The 27,523-nt window shown below is 59.3% G+C and overlaps 1 protein-coding gene across 4 annotated transcripts; it reads right to left on the bottom strand.

Annotated features, from left to right (window-relative positions):
- SLX9 (SLX9 ribosome biogenesis factor) lies at positions 1-27,523 on the bottom strand. Of its 4 annotated transcripts, XM_084992310.1 has the most exons (7): positions 26,852-27,350; positions 22,308-22,453; positions 15,306-15,414; positions 10,029-10,097; positions 3,378-3,528; positions 1,253-1,321; positions 1-858 (listed from the first exon to the last, which is right to left on the bottom strand). In XM_084992310.1, the coding sequence occupies exons 1-7, from the start codon at positions 26,925-26,927 to the stop codon at positions 738-740; spliced, it is 741 nt and encodes a 246-aa protein (XP_084848436.1). In that variant the 5' UTR covers positions 26,928-27,350; the 3' UTR covers positions 1-737. The 4 variants fall into 4 exon arrangements, with proteins under 4 accessions (XP_084848436.1, XP_005657239.2, XP_013845681.2 ...); XM_005657182.4 differs by lacking the exons at positions 22,308-22,453; positions 26,852-27,350 and adding an exon at positions 27,367-27,523; XM_013990227.3 differs by lacking the exons at positions 22,308-22,453; positions 26,852-27,350 and adding an exon at positions 27,367-27,523 and having other exon boundaries at positions 1,253-1,318.

Below are 27,523 nucleotides of genomic sequence, written 5' to 3'. Positions count from 1 at the left end.
CCGGTTTAACTCTGTCCTCAAATTTATTACAAAGAGTCCAAGACTAGTCCACAAAGATCAGAAGACAGATATGCAGACACCGAAGCCCCCCACCAGACCGCAGCCGGGGCTCCCAGGTGGGGGGGTCCTCTCCCGCCTCTGCCCGCCTGCTTTTGCCCCCAGCTGCCTCTCTGGGGGTCTGGGCTCTGCTGGGGGGAGGGTCTCTGGGGGTCCCTGCACATCGGCAGCTTCTCAGGCCACTTTCCAGGGCGAGGTCTGAGGCTGCACGGCGGACGGCAGCGCCTGGCCCGCCCCTCACCTCCCCTGCCCCCCTCCAGCCTCTGTGCCCCGGGTCCCGGCCCAGGCGTCAGGGCAGAGGCTGGAGTCCCTGTCGGAAGCGCCGCGAGGAGGTGGCCGCGCCCGGCCCAGCCACGCGCAGCCTGGGGTCACTGGGGGGCCGGAAACCAGGTTTTCCTCTTGACGCAGAACGTGCGGTCGCTGTGGTCGAACGGAGACCACACCAGAGAGCCCGAGGACGGCCAGCGGAGTGGCCACCTCCCAGGGGACTGGCGCTGAGCTCCAGGGACATTCTGGATTTTTCCGGCACTTTTTTTTAACGGAAAAAGAGTTGTCACAACACGGCTGTGTCACCACTTCTCTCGCTTAGGGGCTGGTGGCTCCGGGCGACTATGGTGGGGTCGGGCCCCTCTGGGCACCTCCTCTGCGTCCTTGGAGCTCACGCAGGGCCCCGGGGGCTGTCAGAGCTGGCCGCCGTCCAGCTGCATCTGCTGGGCCAGCTGCTGCCCAATGGCCAGCAGGGGGCTGGCTCTGTAGGCCGGACTGGCCAGCAGCTCCCGAAACCGGGCCCTTTCCTCCTCCCTGCAAGAAAGGACAGCAGAGCTCAGCCGAGGCCATGCCCCTGCCTGCAGCACCTGGGGTGGGGCCAGGCCACCCTGGGGCTGCCTCTGTCACACAGACCCCGCCCCCAACCCACCCTGCACACAGGGGTGCCTGCAGAAGGAGCACCCCCGCCAGCACCGCCAACGCAGGTGCGCGGCAGGAGCAGGAAGCAGGGGTGTGAGCTCTGTGTGGTGCGGCCAGGCCCGCCACACGGGGTTATGACGCCGGAGGCCCTGACCCCGAGTCCCCAGCGGTGCTGTCACTCTGGGCCCGTCCCCAAGCCCAGCAGCCGGCCCCCCGTCTGCAGCAAGCACAGTGACGCCACCTTCCAGGGGCGCCGGGGCCAGCCCCTCCGGTGGCAGGTGGTACTCACAGGAGCTGGAGCCTCTGGGCCGCAGTCATCCGGCTCAACTCGGCTGGCCGGGGCTTACTGGCCACCCTGCTGTGGACAGAGGAGCACGTCAGCACAGCCCGCAGGTCACCTGGGACCTCCCGCCAGCAGGCCAGCCGAGGCCATGGTCCCACACTGGGCTCCCTCCCTTCCCCATGTGACAGGGAACACAAGCGGCCTCGCAGACACAGCGCCAAAGGTGGAAAAGGGGCCCAGGCGGGGTGGGAGGCCCAGAAAACCTGTGAGTTCTGGGCTGACACCTAAATTTAGCCTCCGGTCCAGGAGCCTCATCTCTTATTCAAGCCTCCTCTGAATTATGAATCAAAGTTTCCTGTCTACTCCCTCCCCCTCCGGCTCCGCCCGTCGCAGGCCCCCAGGCCTTCACCACCCCTCAGCCCCAGCCCCAGGACCTGCGGCTGCTCCTCCACCACCGACCCCTCTCCCTCGTCCACCCAGAGGTCTACAGGGGCCCCGGCCTTCCCCTTCTCCAGCCAGCACCCCCAGGAGGCAGCCATGTGATGGGAGCTGCTGGGGGGGGGCTTGCCTGGCACACCAAGGCAGCACAGGCACCCAGAGTCCCCCCCCGGGGCCTAGCTTGGCTCAGGGCAGAGGCCAGGTGCCTCAGGGCATGTCTGGGGCCTGGCAGGCAGCTGCCAGGGGCAGGCCTGGGCCTCCCCATCGGGGCTACCACTGCGCACAAGGCAGGCGGCGTGGATTCCCCAGGCAGAGCGGGTGGAGAGCAGACCCCAGCACTCAACCCAGCAGCGGTCCTGCCCGCCTGCTCTGAGGTCCCCTGGTGGGGGCCCTGGCTCACTCACGGCGTCCAGGCCCGGCTCTGCCCCTGGGACTGAACGGGATGGACAGTGGACGGAGGCTTTCCTGCCAGGACCAACGCGCTGCTCAGTGCACACAACCTGCGGCCAAGCGTCCAGAGGCCCTCGGGCTGGACGAGGCCCCCAGTGCGGCCAGCATGGGGGCCCTGGCTCTGGACGCCTGCTGCCCGAGGCTGCTCTGCCCCCCAGCCTCGGCTGCCACCTCACGTGTGAGATGTGGTCACCGCGTGAGCGGCAATCGCCGGGACATTCACCCTTGGGCAGGACGCGGTCCTCGCGCCAGAGACGCACTAAGTGGAAGGCGATGGCCGCGGGGCTCGCATTAGGTGTCATCGCGGGGGGTGGCCTGGGCCCAGGGACAGCAGGGGGACCCTGGCAGGAGCCGAGAGAAGCCGAGGAAGCTGCGAGCCTTGGCCACCTCTGACTAGAAGCCTGCTGTCTGGGCTCCTGAACCGTGACGGGCACGTGGCACGGACGCAGGATGACACCGGGGGCGTCACAGGAGCTTCGCTGGGACGCTTGGTCTCACCACTGTCGTTTTCGTATAGTCAGAACTGTTCTAAAGAACGTTTATTTAAACAAACTGCTCCCTGGTGGCAAGAGGCGCTTGCGGGGACGGCGACCTGGAAGACAGGAGGCGCGGGGGCCGAGCGCACAGCCCCGGGCGGCCTCCCCCGTTCCTCCTGGGCCGCCGGCCGCGTGGTTACGCAGCCCTCCCCCGGGAGCCGCGAGGGCATCTTCAGATGAGAAAACGAAAGGCAGGGAGAGGATGCTTGACCCGGTCAAGTTTTTGTTCAAGAACCAGGAATGGAATTTGCGTCCCAGGCTCTGGTTCGGTCGCCACATCTCAGCTCTGGTGGCCACTCCTCGTCTGGACCAGCGTTCTGGGCCCTTCCACCCCAAGCCAGGCTGGGACCTCCACCCACCTCTGCAGCCCAGGGCCCTGAGCACGTCCCGTCACCCTGGCTGTGAAAGGGGGGCCGGGGGCCCCAGATCCTTCCTCCTGAAGGGGGAACCCAGGGGGAGGAAGACCTGTTTCCAGGACAACACAGTAAATGATGACAGCCCGGCAGCTGGGCCAGAAGGGGAAGCCTCCCGCCCTTCCCGTCTGTTCTCTGGCTGAGGCCGTGGTCACACCCGACTCGGGCACCTTCCAGCCAGCCCGGGTGGCCTTGTCCTTCCACGGAAGCAGCAGCCCAGGGAGAGCAAAGGGACCCAGGGGGGCAGCAGTCACGGCGGGGGGAGGCGGCCGGGCATCCAGACGCAACACTCACCGTCGGGCGGGCGGCCGCCGGGCGCCGGCCTCCAGCTCCAGCAGCTCGGGAAGGGCGTCCCTCAGGGGCTGCAGGTCCCCCACCACCGCCGTGGCCCTCCGCCTCCGCTCCGCCTGGCGCTTCTGCTCCGCCAGCTTTATGGCTTCGATTTCTGAGGAAGGGGGCCGCGGGGTCAGGGCAAAGACGAGCGAGGGAAGCGCCCTGGCCGCTGCCTTTAGCCGCAGAGCGGAGCTCGGCCTGGAAACGGGGGGTGCGGGCTCCCCACCGGCTCGCCCGCAGTCGCGGAGGCGCCGTCCAGCCGCAGGCCCCGAGGACCTGCCGCGAGGAGCCGCGCAGCCGGCGGCCGGCACCTTCCCTCTGCCCGAGCGCTCGTGGCCCCTGGACGCACCCGGGAGCGAGCACGTGGTCCTCGATGAAGACTCGATGGGGGGCCACACTGAACATGGCGAGAGGGGCTGGTCCAAACAGGAGGGGACCCGAGCTGCGGGGCCTCAAGAAGGCTCCTGGACGGGGCGGGGGCACGGGCGCTGGAACAGACCCCGGGACGGGGTGGCAGGGCCAGGGGTCAGAGTGCCAAGCAGAGGGCAGGGCTGCGGCTCTGCTCTGGAGCAGGGGTCCAGGCAGGTCCAGGCGGGGCGCCACCTCAGGATATGACTTTCCTTCTAAGATACATGTATTCCAGGGAGTTCCCGTCGTGGCTCAGTGGTTAACAAACCTGACTAGTACCCAGGAGGCTGCAGGTTCGATCCCTGGCCTTGCTCAGTGGATTAAGGATCCGGCGTTGCCGTGAGCTGTGGTGTAGGTCGCAGACAGGCTCCGATCCCGCGTTGCTGCAGCTGTGGTGGAGGCCGGCAGCTACAGCTCCGATTCGACCCCTAGCCTGGGAACCTCCATGTGCTGCAGGTGCGGCCGTACGAAGACAAAACATTAAGCTGAAACAGAATACTTCCCAAGCTCCCAATAGAACGCGCACTCAATCGCGTTCTCTCCGCGGCGTGGCTCGTGGAAACCAGCTCACGGTTTGGGTGTAGACCCTGCTGTGGGGAAGCTGCCTGGATCTGTGGGATCTGATTTCCTCATTGTTCTGCACTGGAGCCCTTGAAAGTAAAACAAACGGTAAAGGCTCTGTTATTAAAAACCTTGAGATGAGGCTGTGATGGATGGGGGAGGGCCGGCTCGGAGCCTGAGACACTAGCTGCCTCCCCATCGTGCCAGGTTTATGGGGCCATAAATAACCGGGCTGCAGACTCTGAATTACATCGAAAAAGGGAGCTGAAAGCACCCTCCTGACGAAAGCCAGAGGACTCGGGGCACAGCGGGCAGCAGCCAGGCGATGCCGGGGAGAGCATCCATCCACCCGCGGCGGGGACCTCGCCCTCCCGAGGGCAGCGTCTGCCCTGGGCCTCTGGGCGTTGTGGCCGCACGTCAGCCCTCCGGGCAGGTGTGGGAGGCCAGGGAGGCAGGGCACCCCGGGCAGAAGGCAGTGATGACCAGGCTCAGAGCCGGCCAGGAGGGCAGGGACCTGGTTAGGGACCCCAGGAGCACAGACAGACTCGGGATGGCCCCAGCAGCACACTCAGGGCCCCAGAAGGTGTGGTGCAAAGCGAGGGGACCCTCACAGGCATTTTCAAAGAGAGTAATTTCTGGAAACGAAACTATCTGGGAGGCTGGCAGGCTTCCCGAGGCCGGCAGAGCAGCTCCTCCCCGAGCTCGCGGACCTGGGGCAGCGCCGAGAAGCTCTGGGAGGCCTGCCCGGAGGAGCCAAGCCAGGGACACAGCCGGGGCCGCAGCCAGCCCGGGAGAGCCCAGGGGCCTGGGAGGCCAGGGCTGCTGGCCTCGCCCCAGCGAGCTGAGCTCCAGGCGCCTCCTGCCCTGGGCCAGGCCGAGCCGCAGCCGTCAGAGTCGACCAGGTGACGCCTCAGGGCTCGCCACCCCCAGGATCAGCAATGTCCTCCGCTCCCCCGGACCCAGGGGCTTCGTCCAGAGCCCAGGGCGGGGGCTCAGGCAGGGAGGGGCGGGGCGGCTCCCTCCGCGGCTGCAGGCCCGGCACCAAAGCCGCCCGGGGACCCAGCGCAGCGGGGAAGAGGCCCGGCTCCCAGGAGGACAGGCACTGATGCCCAGGGCAAGGCCAGCTGGTCAGGCAGCGCGGCCCCCGCGCGTGGAGCCGAGGCCAAGACAGCATGATGCGGGAACGCGTGTCCGGGGTCCCTGCAGGGGCTGCTTCGAAGGGACAGGCCAGGCCCCCACTGGACAGGCCAGAGAGCGAGGGCCTCCACCATCCACTCAGGACGAGGGCGACGACGAAGCCCAGAACGGAAGGTGCTTCCTAACCGAGGCGTCTGCCAGCAGAGGCGCGCCTGTGCTGAGAAGAGGCGGGTCTGCGAGCTGGAGCTCACAGACCTGCTGGCAGGGGTGGGTGTGGGGGTTCCTAGAGGCTGACACCCCTTTCCTCCTACGTATTTACTCTAAAACCAGCTTCAGGACAATCCAGAAAGCACCCCCTGGAGCTCCCGCTGTGGTGCAGTGTGTTAAGGAACCGCCTTGTCTCTACCGGCTTGGGTTCCATCCCCGCCCAGCACAGCAGGTCAAGGAACCGGCGCTGAGGAACTTCCGTTCGCCACAGGTGTGGCCATAAAAACATCCACCGAAAAAAAAGCCCTCCCCTGTGCGAACCAGGCCTCCAAAACCAACCTCACCGCCTGTGCGGGGTGCTGATGGGGGCAGTTCCTATGAGCTGAAACCTCTGCGCCTATGCAGTGCCTGGGGGGGCCGGTCCAGCTCCTGGAAGGCCCGTCGACCCAGGCGTGCCCTTACGACTGCCCTGCCCACGTCTGCTCACCTACACAAAACAGAGGGGCGTCCCTTATAAACAGGGCCTGAGACAGAGTCCTGTAAGGGCCACGAGCTGCACACAGCATCACGGCCTGGGGCTACCAACCCTGAAGAGAGCAGCTCACGGGACACTGACCGGGGCCCAGTCCTTGGCCCCGGAGACCAGGGAAAATTCCCACCCCTTCTATCAACACTGCCAAGGCTCCAGCCCTGGCCGCAGGATGAGCCCAGGACATAAGACACAGTTTGGAAAGCAAAATGTCAACGTGTCTCTATTTTAACAAGTGGTACGATTATTTTGCAGAAAATTCCAAGAAATCTACCGAATAACTACTGGAATTAATAGACAACTTTAGCAAGACCAGAGAGTACAAAATAATAACAAAACGATAGTAATTAGTAAATAATAAAGAGCAGAAAGCTGGAAAAATGAAGCTTTTGAGAATTCCATTCCTAATAGCTTCAAAAACTAAAAATCAGCAATAAGCTTGTGCAGAAAAAAAACCCAAAAACCCAAGACCTCTGCTCTGAAAATTGCACAACACGGACGATGGAAATTAGGGAAACTGACTAAAAAGAAAGATGTACCATGTTCATGGATGAAGATCCCATGTGTTAAAATCACGACCTCCCGAACTCCTCTGTGGAGTCAAAGCAGTTCCTACAAGCTACCAGCTTTTGCTGTGGTGGCAATGACCTGTGAGAACTGACAAGGAGCTCCTGCTGTGGCGCAGCAGTAACGAATCCAACTGGGATCCACCAGGACGCGGGTCCGATCCCTGGCCTCGCTCAGTGGGCTAAGGATCTGGTGTTGCCGTGAGCTGTGGTGTAGGTCACAGATGTGGCTTGAATCCCGTGTTGCTATGACAGTGGCGTAGGTCAGCAGCTGCAGCTCTGATTCGACCTCTAGCCTAGGAACCTCCATATGCTGCAGGTGAGGCCCTAAAAGGACAAAAAAGTTAAATCCACTGTGATAGGAAAAAAAAAAACAAAAACAAGTCGACAAGCCTGCGGTCACATTCGTATGGACATGCTCAGGACCTGAGCCACTGAAAGCAGTCTTGGGACAGAGAAAATGGGATGCAGGACTTCCTGCACCTGACCCCAAGACCTGCGTCACAGCCGGAGTGCTCTGGACAGCCTGGTACTGAGAAGGGACAACAAACAGAACCTCCCCGAGGCGCCATCTGATTTTTCAGAGACACCAAGACGACTGGATGAGCGAAGAAAGGTCTTTACGACACGTGGTGCTGAACAACTGAAGAACGAGACCCTTAACCACTGCCCCGCCCCACACCCCGGACAGACAGCACCTCAAGGCGGAGCGGAAACCTAAGCACAAAAGCCCGACGGCAATTTCCAGCAGAGTAAGCGGCTCCCTCAGGACGTGGGTCTGGGCAATTTTCTTAGAGACACACACACGCCACTTAAGGAAAAAAGGCAAAGCCATTTCCTCAAATTAAACGCCTGCTCATCAAAAACAACTGTCAAGAAAATAAACAGGCAAGTCATGGTCTGGGAGAAAATAGCCTGCAAGACACAGCGGCCAAGGCCCGAGGTCCGGCACGGGGGAGCCCGGGGGCTCGATGCCGAAGAGCTCGGCAAGGGCCTCGTGGATCAGACCCCCGACGGCCGCCGCGGCAGTGGCAACGCAGCCCACGCCGCCGGGGCCCCCCCCCCCCCGCGCTCAGCAGGAGAGCCGGGACTGCGGGACGCACTCGGCGCAGCCACCACTGCCCCCTGCTGTCGGGGCAAGCATCCAGCGCAGCGGAGAGATGTCCGGGAGCGGCTTATCCAAGGGGACACACACCTGCCCTGTGAGCCGGCGCTTCCGCCACGTGTCCACCCGAGAGAGAGGCAACAGCGTCCACAGGGAGACCCAGAGAGAATGCCCACGGCAGGCGCGGCGCCAGCAGCTAGAAGGAGAAGACACGCCAGGTGTCCAGCCACAGCCAAGCGGGCACCGAAGGCCACGTCCGCGTGAAGGAAGGCTCCTCGGCGGGTGAGCGCAAGAGCCCAGACACAGATGGGCAGAGCTCCCGGGACGCCTCTTACAGGACGTCTGGGGAGGGACGCCCCGACTCGGCCTGGAGAGCGATCGATCGGACGGTGGCTCTCGCCAGGGGCCCGGGGCGTCTCTGGGCTATGGCAACATTCTCCACCCTGAAGGGACTCTGGTGCACAGGCCTGCGCATCTGGCATGACCGACTGACCAGCACACTCAAGCTCTCCGTTCCCTGCATGTAAACTTCACTTCAAAATCAAAAAGAGCCATAAACAAAGGCTGGACTCCAGCAGAAGCGTTTGGGAGGGAGCCTGCTGAGTCTGTGACTGCCTTTGGATTGAGCCACGGGTTGGTGTCTGGACAGATGGAAAGGACACGTGAACGGGGACGTGATAAAGACGTGAGCTGCCCTGTGAAACCCGGGCGGTGGGCACGAGGGCACCTGCTCATGACATACAGGTCCCGTCAATATTGAGAGGCTAATTTAGCCCTTCAGGCCCCCAACAAAACATACAAAAATAAATGACTAAGGCACTAACACAAACCTAAAGGAACCAAGGCCGGGACACAGAAACAGAAGCTAATCTAGAAAACAAGATGGCAGAGCTGACGGCTACACACGAGAATTCTTGGAACGGAAGAGACAGAACTAGTCAGAGATTAGAGAAAGGAAACGAAACAATCAACAGGATGTTTTGTCTTCTTTGGGGGGGGGGGCCCGCACCTGCAGCAGATGGCGGTTCCCGGGCAAGGGGTCAAATAGGAGTTGCAGCTGCCGGCCCCCACCACAGCCACAGCCAGATCCAAGCCACATCTGTGACCTATGCCACAGCTTGTGGCAACACCTTAACCCACTGAGCAAGGCCAGGGATCAAACCTGCATCCTCATGGACACTAATTGGGCCCATTACCTCTGAGCCACAGTGGGAACTCCCAAACGGGATATTTAATAATGAAAAACCAACAACGCTTAGCTAAAAAAGAGATCTGATTAGATCAGAGGATTTCATAGGAAAGTGAGCGACCAAGATTAACTCAAGTTGGGGTGAAAAAAAAGAGACCATCGTGGGAGAAGATTTAAACGTCGTCGAAGAACCATAAGCCTGGACACGCTCAGGCCCCAGGTCATGGTCTGTTCACTTTTCCAAACCCACTTGACCAGGAATGTTCTGCACAGCTCCACGCTGGGGACCACGAAAAAGAAAATGCATTTCCACAAGAAACAGCCGAAAAGTGACAAAATATAGAAATAATAATCGGGAAAAAAATGGATAAACTTCTCTAAAAAATTAAAGCATACAATCTCTTTAAAACCCTCAAGGAAAAACACAGATCATGTTTTAACTGTGTGAGAACATAAAGAAAAAAAACATTTCAAGTTAATTTTAAGTCAGCAAAGTCACGCTTGAAAAAATAACTCTAAGGAAAAAATTTCAAAACAATCACCACAGTATTTGGAAAAACATCAGCAAGTATTCAACATCATGAAAAGTAAGTGTATTTTCCAGAACAAAACAAGAAGGAACCCACTCGGACAGGGGCTGAGAAAGAAAGAAGGCTGGCCCTGCAGGGCAGCGGCCTGGGGTCCCAGACCCACGGGCGGCCGGAGTGCCGCCTCTCCAGGGCCGCACCGTCACACGCCTGGAGGAGGGCTGGGGAAAGTGACCCTGGGGGTTCCGCATCACGACACCCAGCAGACACGGGGCGGTGACGTGTTACACACCAGCGGCGAGGGGGCAGCATCCCAGGGCGCCCTCCCCCACGTGGCCAGGTCCCCGGGCCCAGGCCACCCAGCGGCCAGCCCGAGCACTTACTCTGCAGCCACCTCTCGCGCCTCAGCTTCAGCTTCTCCTTCTTGGGCAGAACAGCCTTGGCCTCAGCACCTGGGGACAGAGAACACGGGGTGAGCGAGCGTCCCTTCCCGAGGACAAAGCCCAGAGCCCACGAATGGGGCCGGGCAGGAGTGGGGCCGGCCCCTGAACCCCGGTGGGGACCTTCCTGCAGCTGAGGTGGCCCCATGCCCAACCACCTCCCAGAGAGGCGAGCAGGACCCTTCTCTCCCAGTGCCCCCTCTGGGAGCCGCGGGCCCCTCTCCAGCCAGCGTGGCAGGTGTCCTGTCCCCTCATCGCGCCCACCGCCAGTCCTCGCACCTCTGCCATCAGAACTTAGGCTGCCCCTGCCCCGCTCCCCGAGCTCCAGCCCCGGGGGCCTGCCTTCCGTGCTGGTGACCCCTCCCCAGGAGCCTGTCCTCACCCCTTCGCTACGCGCCAAACCAGCACCTGCCAACGTGCAGGGTCTGGGGAGGACCTGACAGAGGCCAAGATAAACGGGTCGTGGGTCCTGACTCTGTCTGACGAGGTCCTTAGGAGACAGACGGGGAGATCAGGACACAGACATGCAGGAGGGTGACCGTGGGGGGACATGGGGCGGGGGCGGCTGTTCACACAGCCCGGAGAGAGGCCTGGGCCCACGCTGCCAGAGCGGGGTGCTGGAGCCACTGAGTGTAAGATCCACCATAAACCCGGCCCGGCTGGGGCCTCCCCCACAGGCACAGCCCCCGGGAGGACTGCTGTGTCCCAGCCAGGCGCCCGCGCCCTGGGGCTGAGCCACGGGCTCCGAGAGACCCCACGGGCCGTCCCACGCCTACAGCACTGCCCCCCCTCCCCAGGGGATGGAGCCAAGGCGACGCGCGAGGGGGCGCGGGGGTGCCAGCTGCAGGCCAGGCGGGCGGGGTCGCCCCTTCTCTAAGGACGGGCCGGAGCAGCCCAGGGGTGCCCGCGCTTTCCCGACCGGGCCTCCGCTTCCTCGGGGTGCCACGGCGGGCGTGACCTTGGACGTGGGCAGGAAGCCGAGCCGGTTGGCGCCCCTCCGGCACCCTCCCTCCCGGGCAGAGCGGCCTGGCACGCACAGCCCCCCCCACCCCGTCCCCCCGCTCCGCGCAGGCGCGCGGACGAAGGGGCGCTCGTGGGGCGGCCTCGGCGGGGCTGTGCCCGCGTGACGGGTGGAGGGCGCCGGGCAGGAGACGCCGGCCTTGGCGACTGCGTCCGCCTCAGGCTGCCCGCTGGCTTGGCCGTCCCCGGTTTCCCCGGAGATAAGGCGGCTTCAGCCCAGGACACGCTCGGTGCAGGTCCCGCAGGTTTCCCGGGTGACCGCGGCCAACCCAGGGCGGCCCAGGAGGAACTGAGACCGGGCCCTGCTCGGCGGGCGTCTCAGCTCGGGACCTCGCGTAGAGCCCCTGGGAGCCTAATCCCTTCCCCAAGGCCCCGACCCCACCGGCTGCGGCCTCGCCTCCTCGCTCGCCCTGACCCCCACCCCACCCCGAGGGCCGGGACTGTGTCCCCCGGGCCGAGTCAGCGGGCAGCTGGGGTGGCGGGGGAAACGGGAGGGGGAGGCACGGGGCCAAGCCACCCACCAGGTGACGGCCGTGGTGCCACTCTGGGGCCGGGGTGGGCGGAGGGGGCACCTGTCTGGGGCGAGAGCTGAGGAAGGAGACAGGAGACGGGGGAAGGCGGGGTGCCTGGGGCCGCGCTCCCAAAGGTTCAGGAAGCTGCCCCTCCTCCTGCAAGCTTCTATCACCGTGAGAGAGTCTACGACCACGACCACGGACAGAGAGCAAACCGTGAGCGCACCACATCCATGCAAGGAGGGGTTCGGGACCCTCCTGCTCTGCCGGGGACCTCCGCCCAGCGGCCCCCCTGGGAAGGACCCGGCACGTGATCCTGGGGCCCAGGGGGTTGGGCAGCGTCAGTCCCACTGAGACCTGGGGTCGTTCTGGCCAGGGCGGCAGCCAGACGCTGCCCTAAGGGCACAGCCGGAGCAGGCACTGGGCCAGGCACCCTGAGAGTATCCAGACATTCCAGAAGCCCAACCCCTCAAGGACCTGGCAGAGCCCTCCCTGCACCATGCCAAAGCTACAGCCTTAAATGAGACAGTGGGGGGTGCAGCGCCTGTGTCCCCAGCGGCTGAGTGAGGGCAGGACAGCTGCCCGCGGCAGCGCTCCGTCCTGTCTCTGGACATCCCCGGGGCTGTGGAAAGAGGCACCCGATCCAGCCCAAGGAAGACGGCCTGGCCCCGTGGTGGCCCTAACGGAAATGTCAAACACAGAGGAGGGCCCTGTAATGACCCCTCGGGGGTCCCCGGTCACCCAGCTGGCCTGGAACGCAAGGCCCCTCCTCCAGACTCCAGGGCAGCGGCCCGGCTCATGCGAAAGGGGCCCCGTGCGGACACGTTGCTGACCTCAGGTTCCAACACGGAAACGTCGGGATCTGGAGCAGAGGAAGGCTCACCACGGGGTGAACCAGAGCTTGAAACCCCGAGCCCCGCAAGGGGTTTTGGCAAAGCATTTTCAAAAGCCAGGCGAGGGGAGTTCCTGCTTTGGCACAACGGGATCGGCGTCTCGGGAGCACTGGGACACAGGTTCGATCCCCGGTACAGCGCTACAACTGCAGCCGGATCTGAGGGACGCCGCTGGCCACAGGGCAGCCAGAATTAAAAAAGAAAAAAAGGCCAGGTGAGGGGTGGGTCGCAGGGTAGGTGGTCAGCTTGCACACAGACCTCTGCTGAGGGTGAGGTGACCGGGCAGTGTCACAGGGGTGGACCTCACCATGCCTCGGGCACCAGTAGGTCTGGGGGCTGTGAGCTGTTCCAGACACACCTCCTCACGCAGCCAGGCTGCAGCCAAACCCTCCTGCACGGCCCACAGCAAGAGCCCATCAAGGGGCTGCAAGGAGGAACCCCCCGAGGGCCCAGCCGCCCGCAGTGGGGCCCCTTCCTGCCCTCCAGGACGGCAGGGCCACATGCCACCCGCGTCGGGCCCAGAGCAAAGGTCCACGTCTTCCAGTCCTCTGGTCAAGCACACAGAGCTCAGGCCCTGCTAGTGAGGAGGCCCTGGAGGCGTGGGCACCCTCCCCGGGGCCTGCCCCCACGGCCAGGAGGCCAAGGCGCTCAGGGCCCGCGGCGAGGCGCTCCCAGCCTGTGAGCACAGACGGCACGGCTGGGCGACGCGGCTCTGCTGCCCCCTGCCGAGCGCCTGCCTGCGACACCTGATTGAGAGGCAACCGCGGCGGTCTGCCAGCAGGGGGAAGCTCAGGCCGCAGGGACACGGGGCGGGGCACGTGTCGCAGCCCAGAGCTCTGCTTGGGTCGGGGAGGGGGGCCTAGAGGAGCACAGTCCCCGAGATGAAGGCGGCAGGTGTCCCCAGAGCAAAGTCTCCACTGCGGCCCTGGGACCAGGCCGGTCTGCTCACCAGCAGCCCTTCCCCAACCTCTTCGCCCAGAGGCCCCTGAGCACCCGCTTCCACCCTCCTCCGGTCCTGTCCTGCGTCCGTAACCAGGCCCGCTCCACCCCCGACTGTGCTTGAGGCCAAGGCCGAGACTGCCCAGCCCAGGCATAGACGGAGCACTGCACCGGGTCCTGGCTGACACCCCAGGCGCTGATCTGAACAGAGTGGGCTTGTTTCCTGCAACATCAGTGCAAAGGAATACAGAACTGGCGACAGAACTGCCAGGCTGGCACCTCACGCAGAGCAGGACGCAGGAGCCAGGGTGCAAGCCCCAGACCGGCCGGTCGCCTCATGCCCCCACCTGGAGCAGACGCAGCGGAGCAGAAAGGCGGCTCCCTGCCCGAGCAGGTGCAGCTCCCCAAATCCACAGGCCCTCAGGGCGAGGCCGAGCTCTGCTGGGGGGTGGGGGGAGCGCGGAGGTCCGGCCTGGAACCAGAACTGGAGCCAGACCTGCTCCTAGACCAGCAGGGCTCCCAGCCCAGGCCTCTCCTCCTGCTAAGACTCTAATTTCTCTACAGTACGACATTTTGACATCCTAAAAAAAGCTTTTCTGGTGGAGGGACTGCCTTTCGGGGGCTGGTCCACCCCTGTCCTCTGCCTCCCGACCACCCAAGTGCCTCCCCGCGTGGCCCGTGCACCGTGGTCTCAAGGACCCGTGGGCAGCACACACGTTGTCAGCTGCACCTTCTACCGCGTGGCCACAGCCGCTGGACCATCTCGCAAAGGACGCAAACCCTTCCTTCCTCCCCGCTCTCCCCTGGTTTTCAGGCCATGACACCCAGATCTGACGTCCTTCTGGGGGGCCATGCTCTCTGGGTGGCCTGGGATTTGCTAAAGCCCCTCCGGCTCAGTCTGAAGGCAGAGGGTAACTGAGTTCAGCCCGCTGCACACGGAGGGACCCCGCGAGGACAGGTTCCCAGATCCACGGGCATTCGCCAGGGCGCTGCCATCAGGGACCGCCACAGAAGAGCGAGGTGACGGCCACCCCAGCTCAGGACCGAGGAGTGGGGGCTGCCGTGCTCCCACTTCCTGCCCTATGGGTTTTCAAGGCACAAAGAAGGGTGGGGAGCCTGGGGCAGCTAAGGAAAGCCCGCAGCAGTGATGCAAACGCCAGGACCTCAAGGAAGGCGCCCGATGCAGTCACACCTGGGAAGAGTTACCGCTTCGCGACCAGCCGCCGCTGGAAAGCGGGGAATCACACCCGGGACCCGGACACTGCTTACGACGGCCCTGCCCTGGGCCCCCGGCGCTTCCGGCAGGGGGCTTCACACGCTCTGTCTTCCAGCTGCTTGGCGGGCACACGCGGCACGGGGGCCGCCCCAGAGAGCGGGGTGCCGTGCCCAGCGCCGCTCCCCACTCCCCGCCCCGGGCGGCCCGGATGGGACGCTCCGGCTCCGAGCAGCGCTGGCTCATCCAGACGGGGAGACGCACCAGCAGAGCCCCAAACGGGGAGCGCGGTCGGAAAAGAGCCCGCTCCCTCGTGACAAAACACGAGAGGGGCAGCAGCGGGGGGCCTGCTCACCCTGATCCGACGAAGAAGCTGCGGTGACCAGGTCAACCCGAGCTTTCAGGCCTGACGGAAGGATGAGCACGCGTCTGCTCAGGTGACAGTGGCCTTCTGGCGTGGGTGCGTCTTTTCTCCAAGCACCCTGAGAAACACGCACCGGAGAAGCCCCGAGGCGGGGAGCTCGCTGCAGAAGCACCCAGCACTGCGTGCGCACCTCCGCTCTGCCCAGGCCCCGAGCCCGGGGAAGCAAGCTCAGCACCAGCCCGCAGGCCCCGACCCGAGGCCCACCGCGCCGGCCCTCACCTCTCCTGATGGAGGCGACACTCCTTGCGTCCAGGTCCAGCCTCTGCACCAGGGCGCTGGGGTCGATGGTGGTCCCGGCAAAGACACCAGCGCCCACGACTGCCCACTCCTGAAGGGGAGGAAGAGACCAAGGCTCGCTCTGCGGCTCCAGAGGCCCCTCGGCAAGGGCCGGACCCCCTCCCCAGAGCAAGCCCCGGAGGAGCTTGCCTGGAGCCCGAGGCCATCCCTCCTGCCCCTCAGGCCCCAGCCGAGACCAGGCGCAGGATCAGCAAGGATCAGGAAGCACAGCCTCCGCAGCAGGAGCGCTGAGAGGGAAGCGGGGCCCCTCCGGCTGGCCTCCCCCCAGCCACCTCCCCCAGGGCCGTGGCCCCCACTGGCCCCTTCAAGGTCCAGACCCTCAGGGCACCCTGCCCGGCACATGCGCTAAGCCAGGGCCGGTGGCCCATTCAGGTCCAGGCTCCAGGACGGGGCCTCAGAAGGGGGTCGGGAACTCAGGGGCTCAGGCACGACCTCTGGACAGACAGCTGGCCCAGGGCAGCCCCCAGGAAGCAGCATCGTGGCAGGCTGGAGGCTGCACCAGCTCCTCTAAGCTGCTGGGCCTGCTGAAAGTGGGTCAAGACATAAGCTCCCAGGCTGGGCCAACAGCCTCCCAGCCAAGCAGACATCGCCAGGGTGAAGGGCCAAGGTCATGTGGCCACAGGGGCAGAAGCCTAATCAGACCAGCAAGAGGTCTGCACTGGCCCATGCTGCCAGGCTAAGAGCTAAGAAGGAGACCAAACATGAGCGGGAAGGCAGGGGACCGCACACGGGCAGAGTGGGCTTCAGCCGGTGGCCAGAGCCCGGCCAGCAAAGGAGGACAATGACCAGCAACACCGGCAGCCCCCTGGGCACCACCACCCGCTACCCAAGACACTAAGTTCTCCGCTACCGCCAAGGATGGCACGTGCAAAGAAACTGGAAAGCAAGACCCAGGCAACAGGAGCCGCTTCTGAGGGGCAAGCATGCTGGACGTGGCAACGACGCCACAGTAGCCACTGCAGATACAGCCACAGGACTGACAGAGACCTTGTCCAGAGACCTAGGGGGACGCCCAAGAGCCCATCAGGGTATCGGTAAAGAGACAGGGAGTGGGAGTTCCTGTCCTGGCTCAGTGCTTAACAAATACGACCAGCATCCATGAGGACACAGGTTCGCTCCCTGGCCTCACTCAGTGGGTTAAGGATCCCACATTACTGTGAGCTGTGGTGTAGGGTGTAGACGTGGCTCGGATCCCGCATTGCTGTGGCTGTGGTGTAGACCGGCAGCTACTGCTCTGATTTGATCTTCCTGGCCTGGGAATCTCCATGTGCCCCAGGTGTGGCCCTAAAAAGACCAAAAAAAAAAAAAAAAGAGAGATTTGAGCTGGCAGAGGAAAGAATCAGTGAATGCGAAGATCAATACAAATTACACCATTTGAAGAAGAAAGTGGGAAAAGACAAAGCTTTGCAGAAGAAAATGAACTGAAACAGCCTCACAAGGAGAGTCTTAGAGCCCCACTGGGAGCACGACCTATGTAACTGCAATGCAAGCACCGGAAGCAGGGAGACAGAAGGGGGCAGAAAAGATATTCAGAGATCTACAACGAGACACATCCGAGGCAAAAGTGTTTAAAGGCAGAGAAAATTCAGACAGCAGGGAAGTGACCCATCACACACAGAGAACCCCAGTAAGTCCGACAGCGGACGTCTCATGAGAAACAACGAGGCCAGACGGGGTGGGAGGCCATGAAAGGGTTGAGAGGGAACGTCGACCAAGACGCTTAGCCGAGCCCGGCTACCCTCCAAGCGGAGGTGAAGACAGTCCAGGAGGAACCAAGGCCGAGAGCGTCGGCAGCTCTGCCCTCCAAGAAACACGCGTGAAGCTTTTTAGGCGGAAGGCAAAGGATACCAGACAGCAATTCAAATCCACGAAAACAAAACGAGACCTGGGAAAGGCGACCACGTAACGAGACACGAAAGAGGCACACTAACAACGCACGGACGGCTGCGACACTCAGACACACCGTGCACAACACCCGCGCGGCCGGGAGTGAGAGCGAGGGGCTGAGGCCGGGACCTGGGACGACCCTCTCACTGGAATGAGACGGAACCACCGAGGAGCAGCACGGGCTCTGCATCCGCAGCCAAAGGACGTCCACCGACCCAGCCTCGGGCTCAAACTCCCCCGAGGTGTGCAGCGAAAACTGGACTGCTCACAACAACAAAAGCCCAGGCAGGAGAAAACAAGACGAACCGGACCCGTCAAACCAGAAAAGCCTGTGCTTCCAAGGACAGTGGCGAGAAAGGGAACAGACACACTCTGGAGGTGGAAGAAACGCCTGCAAACCGTGTGTGTCCGGAAAGGTTTTCTCTCGGAACACACGGAACTGAAATTCAGCAAAGCGATGCCAGTTTTCAAATGAGCAAAGGACCTGAATAGACATTTTTTTTTTTTTATCCTTTTACGGCTGCGCCCACGGCATTTGGGGCTTCCCAGGCTGGGGGTCTCGTCGGAGCTGGAGCTGCTGGACAACACGGGATCTGAGCTGCGCCTGCGACCGACACCGCGGCTCACGTGCGCTGCTGGGTCCTCAACCCCCTGGGCGAGGCCGGGGAACCGGGGCGACCTCACGGTTCCTCGTCAGACTCGCTTCTGCTGCACCGCTACGGGAACTCCTCGAATCGACAGTTCTCCAAACACACAAACACAACGTACGTACAAACAGTCGACAAGCCCATGAAAAAGCTTTTCCCTGAGGGAAAAGCAAGTGGAAACAACGAGCGGCCACCGGGGCCGCTGGGACTCGGTCAGCGCTGCTGAGGATGTGGAACCCGGACCCCCGAGTCCTGCCGACGGCACCGAAGGAGGCGGTGGCCGCTGAGGAGTCATCTCCAAACAGCCCCCCAGGGCGCACTCGCAGGGCGCCACTCGCCCCGGCAGAGTCCCCTCCCGGCTCCCAAAGAAACCCGGGCCGCAGTGGTGGGACCAGGACGACCAGCCGCGGGACACCACCCAAGGGTTCGTCGATTCGTGAGACCAGGAGGCCCACACGGCAGAATCTTTCTAAGTCATAAAATGAAGGAGGACAGCAAAGAAACAGACGCTACAAAAGTAATGCCATAACGGAGCTCCTGCGGTGGCGAGGAGGTTGGAACCGTGAGGTTGAGAGTTCGATCCCTGCCCTCGCTCAGGGGGTTAAGGATGCAGCATTGCCGTGAGCTGTGCTGTGGGCCACAGACGCGGCTGGGATCCTGGGCTGCTGGGGCTGCGGTGGAGGCCGGCGGCCACAGCTCCGATGGGACCCCTAGCCCGGGAACCTCCACATGCCGCGGGAGTGGCCCTAGAAGACAGAAAGACAAAAAACAATAAAATAATGCTATAAGAACAGGCCCTGAAAACATGTTTAGTGGAAGCACCCTGACACGGAAGGTCGCACATTGCGTAATTCCACTGGTGTGAAATGTCCAGAGGAGCCAAATACACAGACAGAAAGCAGCTCCGTGACTGCCAGGGTGACGGACACTAAGTCCGGGGCTTCCTGTGGGGTGACGAACGTGTCCCCATGTCTGCAGTGAGGACGGCACAGATCTGTGAATACAGGGAAAGAAGAAATACCCGCCGAATCACACACTTGGAGTGGGGGCACTAGTGACGCGAATGTCATCTCAGAAAGTAGTCAGGAGGGTGGAAGCGCAGGACGTGGCGCTCACCCCCCACCCCAGATACGTTAAAAACATAACCAACCAACCAACCAACCTAGGAGTTCCCGTCGTGGCGCAGTGGTTGACGAATCCGACTAGGAACCATGAGGTTGCGGGTTCGATCCCTGGCCTTGCTCAGTGGGTCAAGGTTCCGGCATTGCCGTGAGCTGTGGTGTAGGATGCAGACGAGGCTCGGATCCCGCGTTGCTGTGGCTCTGGCGTAGGCCGGTGGCTATGGCTCCGATTCAACCCCTAGCCTGGGAACCTCCATATGCCGCGGGAGCGGCCCAAGAAATGGCAAAAAGAAAAAAAATAAACAAAAATAAAAAAAATAACCAACCAACCAACCAACCTAGGAGTTCCCATGTTGGTACAGTGGGTTGAGGATTGGGTGTCGTCTCTTGGGCAGTGCGGGTTCAACCCACAGGCAGCACAGTGGGCTAAGGACCCAGCGCTGCTGCAGCTGTCGCTTGGATTCGATCCCTGGCCCGGGAACTTCCATATGCCACAGGTGCTGCCGGCGGGGTGGGGGGCATCTATACACAGAATGATTCTCAAAGAACAAGCACTGAAGGCTGGCAGAAGACCTCAGACTTTCAAAACAGGCAAGAAGATCTCCACATACCTGGGCAGGACCAAAAAGAAGGGAGGAGAGAAAAAAAGGACTCAGGACAGGACGAGCACTCCTGGGAGGGAGCTGTGAAAGCAGAAAGGAACCTGCGCCCTGGGGGGCCCCCTGACTGGGGGATCCCGGGGACAGAGGGGAGCCTCAAAGCCTCAGAGAAGAGCACAGCAGTCGACCAGAGGGCAAAGCAGAGACAGAGCTGCACAAAGATCAGTGCCAGCGCCCAGGGCACCACGGCCTGGGCACTCGGGCGGGGGCCGGGTAGAGGGGCTGGGGCTTTAGGGGTGAGTTCCGGGGAGAGGCCTCGGGCTGGCTGCACGGGAACAGCCTGAGGGGGCTGGGGAGTGGTGCTGGGGGGTGCAGGAGGCCTGGGCTGCCAGGGAGGCGCTGCTGCCGGGACTGCCACAGAACCTCTTTCTCTGCGCACAGGCTCGGGTGGCGGGGCCCCTCTTGCATGGGCTGTCGGGGTGGGTGCGAGCCACCCTAGCCATCCCGGACTCCAGAGGTGGGCGAGGCTCACCCCTGCCTGCTGCCCCCACCCCTGGGAATGGGCACATCCAGACATGGTCATGGGGGAGGGCCCCCCAGCCTGCTGCTGCCGCCCTTACCCGCAAGGGCCCAGCCTTTGCCCCCACCCCTTGGGAAGGCACATGCCCCCCCACACACACCGCACCTGCCAAGGGCCCATGACTGGGCACCCCCTCCACCTTCCTATGGGTCACAGCCACGGCCAAGGGCCCCGCAACCGGGTACCACTGCAGGCACCACCCACTGCCCCCACCTCCCTCGACGCACAGGGGGGCCGAGCACCCACACACCCCCTATCAGGGGGACAACGGCCTGCACACACTGAGCAAAAGCAGCCTCAGAGCAAAACCCAGGAAACCCACACCAGCTACCCAGGGATGCCCTTGCATATAAACAGCCCTCCAAGATGCCAGGAGACAGCTGCTGCCCCTAAACTCACAGAGCAGGAGACACAGGAGCGAAATGAAGCAACGCCAGAACCGCTCCCAGTGACGGGGACAGACCTCCCCGAAGGAGGAACAATGCAACCGCCCTTGGCAGACAGCGGGTTCGAGGGGAGCTCATGAAAACCCTGAGGAGGTGAGAACGCCCACGGACAGAAACGCAGCCTACTGTGGAAAGGGGCTGGAAACGACGAGGAGCCGGGTAAGACGGGAAGGTTCACTCGCGAAGGTAAGAGCTGAGCTGCGGACAATGGACGGCAGGGTGAGCCACGCAGAGGCACGAGCAGGTGACTCGGAAGGGGGACGGAAGGAAGGCCACCCAAGCAGGACAGCACGCGGGGAGCCACAGGGGAAAGAAGAAAGGAGCAAAAATCGCAGCCATCCACGGACTCACGTGAAGCGCGTCAGGCTAGGCGAACCAGGGGTCCGAGGATGAGGAAGAGAAAAGGGGCTGAAGACGCATTTGAGGAAATGACGGCTGAAAACGTCCCAAATCTAAAGGGTTTCGGAAACAGACACCCAGATACAGGAAGCACGGGTCCCAAAGAGACGCCCACCAAGGCATCTTATGATACAAACAGCAGAAGTTACAGATAAGGCAAGATTCCAAAGGCAGCAAGCGGAGTGCCCGCCGTGGCTCAGTGGGAACGGGCCCAACTAGTATCCATTAGGATGCGGGTTTGAGCCCTGGCCTTGCTCAGTAGGCTAAAGACCCGGTGCTGCCATGAGCTGGGGTGCAGGCCGCAGACGTGGCTCAGATTCCGTGTTGCTGAGGCTGTGACGTAGGCCGGCACCTACAGCTCCAATTCCACACCTAGCCTGGGAACTTCTATATGACACAGGTGCAGCCATAAGAAAAAGGCAAAAAAAAATTTTTTTTAAATAAAGGCAGCAAGAGAAAAACAAAGAGTTAATTATAAGGGAACCCCCATAAGGCTATCAGCTAATTCCTCTTCAGAAACACTGCGGCCGAAAGGAATGGCATGATTCTTCTAAAAGGGAAAAATACGCAACTTAGAATACTCTACCCGCAGACTATCAGTTAAAACAGACGAATAGCCAGGACATGGAAACAACCAAAATGCCCACCAACAGATGGATTAAACAGATGTGGTGCATATTTACAATGGACTACAACGTGGCCTTAAAAAAGAACAAAATAACGCCATTCACAGTCACACAGGTGCAGCTAGAGAGGATCTCGCTAAGTCAGTCAGAAGAAGGAAATACCGTGACATCACTTATATGTGGAATCTCACATATGGCACAAATGAACCATCTACAAAACAGAAAGAGACTCACAGACACACACAAATAAGCCAGAGTGCAGATCCAAGAGGAAAAAAAGCCCTACTTGTGAAAGTGATGGCAACCCAAGGAAGAGCAAAAGGATAGCCCCGAAAATGTGAGAAAGAACATCGAGAACCATAAAATGGGGGTAAGGAGAGTAAAAAAACGTAGGTTCTTTTTTTAGGACGTGTCTGAGCCTACACGACTATCGGTCTAAAGCAAGCAGATACAGCAAGGGGTTACGACACTTGAAAAACGGGGCAATCGCAAATCACAAACAAACAAAAGATTCACAAAAACCAAAGAGGAAAGGATACAAGCATAAGATGAAGGGAAATCATCCAACCACAAAAAGAAACAGAAAGGAACAAAAAGGGAACAGAACTGACCGGGTTACCTTTGGGGGAAGGATAAACGAGGGGCGCGGGACTGATACGCCTACGGGTACACGCACCACGCTGTGGAAACGACGGGTAGAAGGACCTCCTGCAGGACACGGGGAAGTTGGCGCAGTGCTGTGTGACAGCCTGGAAGGGAAAGAATCTGAAAAGGAACAGACAGACCTAAACGCACGACTGCTTCACCTTGCTGTACATCTGAGATTAACGCAACGCTGTAAGCCTGTAAATCACTATACTCCGAAACACCACTAGTAATAATGACAACCTCAAATGTCAACGGACCGAACGTGCCGATCAAAAGACACAGTGGCAGACTGGATAAAAAACAAGCGCCTACAATACGCCGCCTGCACGAGACTCACCTTAGGGCAAAGAACACATGTACATTGAAAATGAGGAGATGGAAAAAGCTATTTCACGTGAATGGAAATGACAGGAAAGCAGGCGTCACAATACTCATGTCAGACAAAACATCCCTAAAGCCAAGGCCATAGAGGAGGATAAAGGACACCACTTAAGGCTAAAAGGATGAGTTCACGAGAAGATACCACACTCGTCAACACCTATGCTCCGACCGCAGCAGCACCCACATACATCCAACAGGCACAGCGGGAGAAACCGAGGGGACACACTCACAGTAGGAGACCTTACCACCCACTCTCATCAATGGACAGATCCTCGAGACAGACCAATAAGGCAACAGAGGGAGTTCCCATTGCGGCTCAGTGCTAACGAGCCCAACCGGTATCCCCAAGGATGTGGGTTCCATCCCTGGACCTGCTCAGTGGATTAAGGATCCAGCATTGCCATGAGCGCAGTTTAAAGGGGGGGACGAGGCTTGGATCTGCTGCTGCTGTGGCTGTAGCGCAGCTCCAATTCGACCCCTGGCCTGGGAGCTTCCATATGCTGCAGGTGTGGCCCTAAAAAGCGGGGGGGGGGGGGGGGAAGGCCAACAGAGATCCTCAATGACACAAGAGAACAGTCAGACCAATTGATATTTTCAGGACATTATCCCAAAAAACCCAGAATATACATTCTTTTCAAGTACCCGTGGAACATTCTCTAGGATTGATCACCTAGTAAGGGCCCAAAACTAACCTCAACAAATTTAAGAACACAGAATTGTGTCAAGCATCTTCACAATGGCATGAAACTAGAAATCAACCACAGGAAAAGAAATGAGAAAACCCAACTACCTGGAGACTAAACATGCTACTAAAACCCCAATGGGTCAGCAAAGAAATCAAAAAGGAAATTAAAAATATCCTGAGACAAACAACAATGAAAACACCACCACACAAAACCTGTGGAACCCCACAAAAGCTGTGCTTAGAGGGAAGTTCATAACAAGACAGACATTCCTCAAAAAACAAAAAAATCTCAAATAATCCAAGTGCTTATTTGCATTAGAAAAAGAAAATAAATCTAAAGTCAGCAGAAGGAAAGAAATAACAAAGATCAGAAAGAAAATAAATAAGACGTATTAAAAGAACAACAGAAAAAAATCAATAAAGGCAAAAGCTGGTTTGAACGGGTAAACAAAATTGACAAACCTCTGGCCTGGCTCACCATGAGAAGAGAGAGAACTCAAATAAAATAAGAAGTGAAAAAGGAGAAATCTCAATGGACATTTTGCAGAAATAGAAAAAAAGTTTCAGAACCTGATGAACAATTATGCCAACAAATCTGACAACCTAGAAGAAATGGACAACTTTCTAGAAACACACAGCCCACCAAAACCGATGCAACAAGTAGATCGCACAAAGGCGGGGGGGGGGGGGGAGACTAGGAATAAACACGAACAAGGAGGTGAAAGACCAATATGCCAAGAACTAGAAAACATTAGGAAAGGAAATTAAAAAGATTCCAAGAAATGGAAACCGATGCTCTTGCACTGGAAGGATTAACCTACTCGAGTGGCCATACCGCCCAAAGCAATCGACAGATTTAATATGATCCCTGTCTAATTACCCATGACATTTTCAGAGAACTAGAACAAATAACCCCAAAATTTATATGAAACCATAAACGATGCAGAATTGCCAAAGCCATCCTGAGGAAAGAAAACCAGCAGGAGGCATCACTCTCCCAGACCTCAGACAATACTACAAAGCCTCAGTAGTCAAAACAGTGTGGTACTGGTACAAAAACAGACAGACAGACCAACGGAACAGAATAGAGAGCCCAGAAATAAACCCAGACACCTACGGTCAATTAATCTTCAACAAAGGAGGCAAGAACGTAAAATGCAAGTGGACAGCTGCATGTAAACCAATGAAACTAGAACACACCCTCACACCTTGCACAAAAATAAACTCAAAATGGCTTAAAGTCTTAAACTTAAGTCAAGACACCATCAAACGCCTAGAAGACAACACAGGCGAAACATTCTTACTTCAACCATACAAACATTTTCTTAGGTCTCCCAAAGCAACAGAAGTAAAACAAAAATAAACCAAAGGGACCTAACCAAACTGACAAGCATTCGCACAGCAACGGAAACCAAAACCAAAACGAAGACAGCCTGCGGGATGGGGGAAATGACGGCAGACAACGCGACCAACAAGGGCTTCATCTCCAAGCACACACACAACACAAACTCAACAGCAAGCAGACAACACAACTGACAAACGGCAGAAGACCTGAGTGGACATGTTTCCAAAGAAGACGTACAGATGGCCAACAGGCACATGGAAAGATGTCCAACATCACTATCAGAGAAACGCAAATCCAAACCACAACGAGGTACCGCCTCGCGCTGGTCAGCATGGCCCTCGTTACCAAGTTTACAGTAACAACTGCTGGAGAGGGCGTGGAGAAAAGGGAACCCTCCTGCACTGGTGGTGGGGATGTCAACTGGTACGACCACTGTGGAAAACAGTATGGAGGTTCCTCAGAAAACTAAACACAGAATTACCCTTTGATCCAGCAATCCCACTCCTGGGCACATATCCTGACAAAACTTTCGTTGAAAAAGACACATGCACCCCTATGTTCACTGCAGCACTGTTCACAATATCCAAGACATGGAAACAACCTAAATGTTCACTGAAAGATAAATGGATCAAGATGTGGTACATATATGCAATGGAATACTACTCAGCCATTAAAAAGCACAAAATAAGGCCATTCACAGCCACACAGATGCAACTAGAGATTATCATGCCAAGCAAAGCAAGTAAGAAAAAAATACCATATGGCATCACTTATATGTGGAATCTAAAATATGGCACAAATGGGAGTTCCCATCATGGCTCAGCAGTAATGAACCTGCCTAGTACCCGTGAGGACACAGGTTCGTCGATCAGTGGGTTAAGAATCTGGTGTTTCTATGAGCTGTGGTGTAGGTCACAGATTCAGCTCAGATCCTGCATTGCTGTGGCTGTGGTGTAGGCCGGTCCAGCTCTACTGGACCCCTAGCCTGGGAACTTCCGTATGCCATGGGTGGGGCCCTAAAAAGAAAAAAATAAAATTTAAATTAAATTAAATTAAATAAGGCGCAAATAAACCACTTACAAAACAGAAAGAGACTCACAGACATGGAGAACAGACTTGTGGTTGCCACGGAGGAAGGGGAGTTTGAGGTTAGCAGATGCAACATCTACACTTAGAACAAGGTCCTACCGTATAGCACAGGGAACTATTTCTAACCTCCCGGGATAGACCGCGATAGAATATAATGTAAAAAACAATGTATACGTGTGTATGACTGAGTCACTCTGCTGTGACTTGGCACAACCGAAATTGGCACAACATTGTAAATCAAATATGCACTAATTTAAAAATTAAGAATTATAGGAGTTCCCCACATGGCTCAGCAGTGAATGAACCCAACTAGTATCCATGAGGACTCAGGTTCCATCCCTGGCCTTGCTCAGTGGGTTAAGGATCCAGCGTTGCCATGAGCTGTGGTGTAGGTCACAGACGCTGCTCAGATCCAGCGTTGCTGTGGCTGTGGTGTAGGTTGGCAGCTACAGCTCCGATTTGACCCCTAGCCTAGGAACCTCCCTATGCCGTGAGTGCAGCCCTAAAAAAGACAAAAAAAAAAAAAAAATTTTAAAAATTACATATCATGGGAAATACACCCAAAAAGTTTATAATGCATATATGAAAATCTAGCTCTTTAATCAATTATACAAGATAAAATGCAAGAAATTAACACAATTATATTAGGGGGTAAAAACGTTGTTATGAAAGCCTGGGCACTGGGACCAGATCCTGGGTTCAAACAGCAGCAGCCAAGTGTCCTTGGTAATTTATTTAATCTCTCAGTTTTTCCCCGCAAAATCAGTCGGCGTGGTTATGATGATGTAAACGGCCTGGCACACAGCATAGCTGTTCTCCTTAGCACTACTAGCCCAAAGCCATGGGCCCCACAAACCAACAAGACTGGTCCACAATCCCCAGAGGAGCCCCTTGGTTACAGACACCGGCAGATGCTTCCAGGCAGCTCCGGGTCAGCCCGTGATAAAACATGGTCTAACCACACAGTGGAACATTTTCCACCATAAAAAGGAGTGAAGGGTGATAGTCATACAACCTGCAGGAACGTTGAAACACCACGCTAAATGCGAGAAGCCCAACGCGAAAGCCACAATCTCTAGGACTCCATCCATGCGAAATGCACAGAACAGATGGGCGGCTGCTTAGGGCTGGGAGGGCTGGGCACGGGGCACAGGGGCTCTTCAGTTTGCTCCTCGTTTTCCGATGACCCTGGGACTTCCCTTTCCTTTCACGGGAGCTGTTTGTGCCGCATTCGAGCAGCCTTTCTGCCCGTGGCCGTGGCCGGCTTCTGGTCCTTCCCCGCACGGCGCCAGGCGCGGAGCAAGCCGACCCCTCCCGGGCCGTCGCGCCCGTGCGCCGAGCCTCGGGGCCCACGGAGGCCACGACCCTCCGCGGACCGGGAAGGCCCGCGGGCCGCGCAGCCAACACGGCTCGGGCCGCGGTCCCGGGCTCTGGGGGGCGCCCACAAAGCCAGCCCGGGACCCCCGAGGCCGCACAGTGCGCCGCACCTCTGCCCCCCCCCCCCCACCGCCGGCGGTGTCCCCAGCTGACCTTCGCCCCGATGCCGCCGGCCGGGGCCTGCGGAGGGGCCGCCTCCCGGGCGGGGGCCGCGGGGCCGGGCGCGGCCTCCCCCGCGGGCCTCACCGCAGCCTGGTGCACCCGAGCCCGCAAGCCGCGCACTTTCCCCATCTCGCCCGCGGAGACCCAC

The sequence above is a fragment of the Sus scrofa genome, chromosome 13, assembly GCF_054392235.1.
Source record: "Sus scrofa isolate SSC_HxYL_T2T_F1_AM1 chromosome 13, Sscrofa_HxYL_maternal_Yorkshire_Landrace_v2.0, whole genome shotgun sequence".
In the NCBI taxonomy this organism is placed as follows: Eukaryota; Metazoa; Chordata; class Mammalia; order Artiodactyla; family Suidae; genus Sus; species Sus scrofa.
The sequence above is the reverse complement of the archived record's forward strand: the minus strand, read 5'-3'. Positions and strand labels throughout refer to the sequence as shown.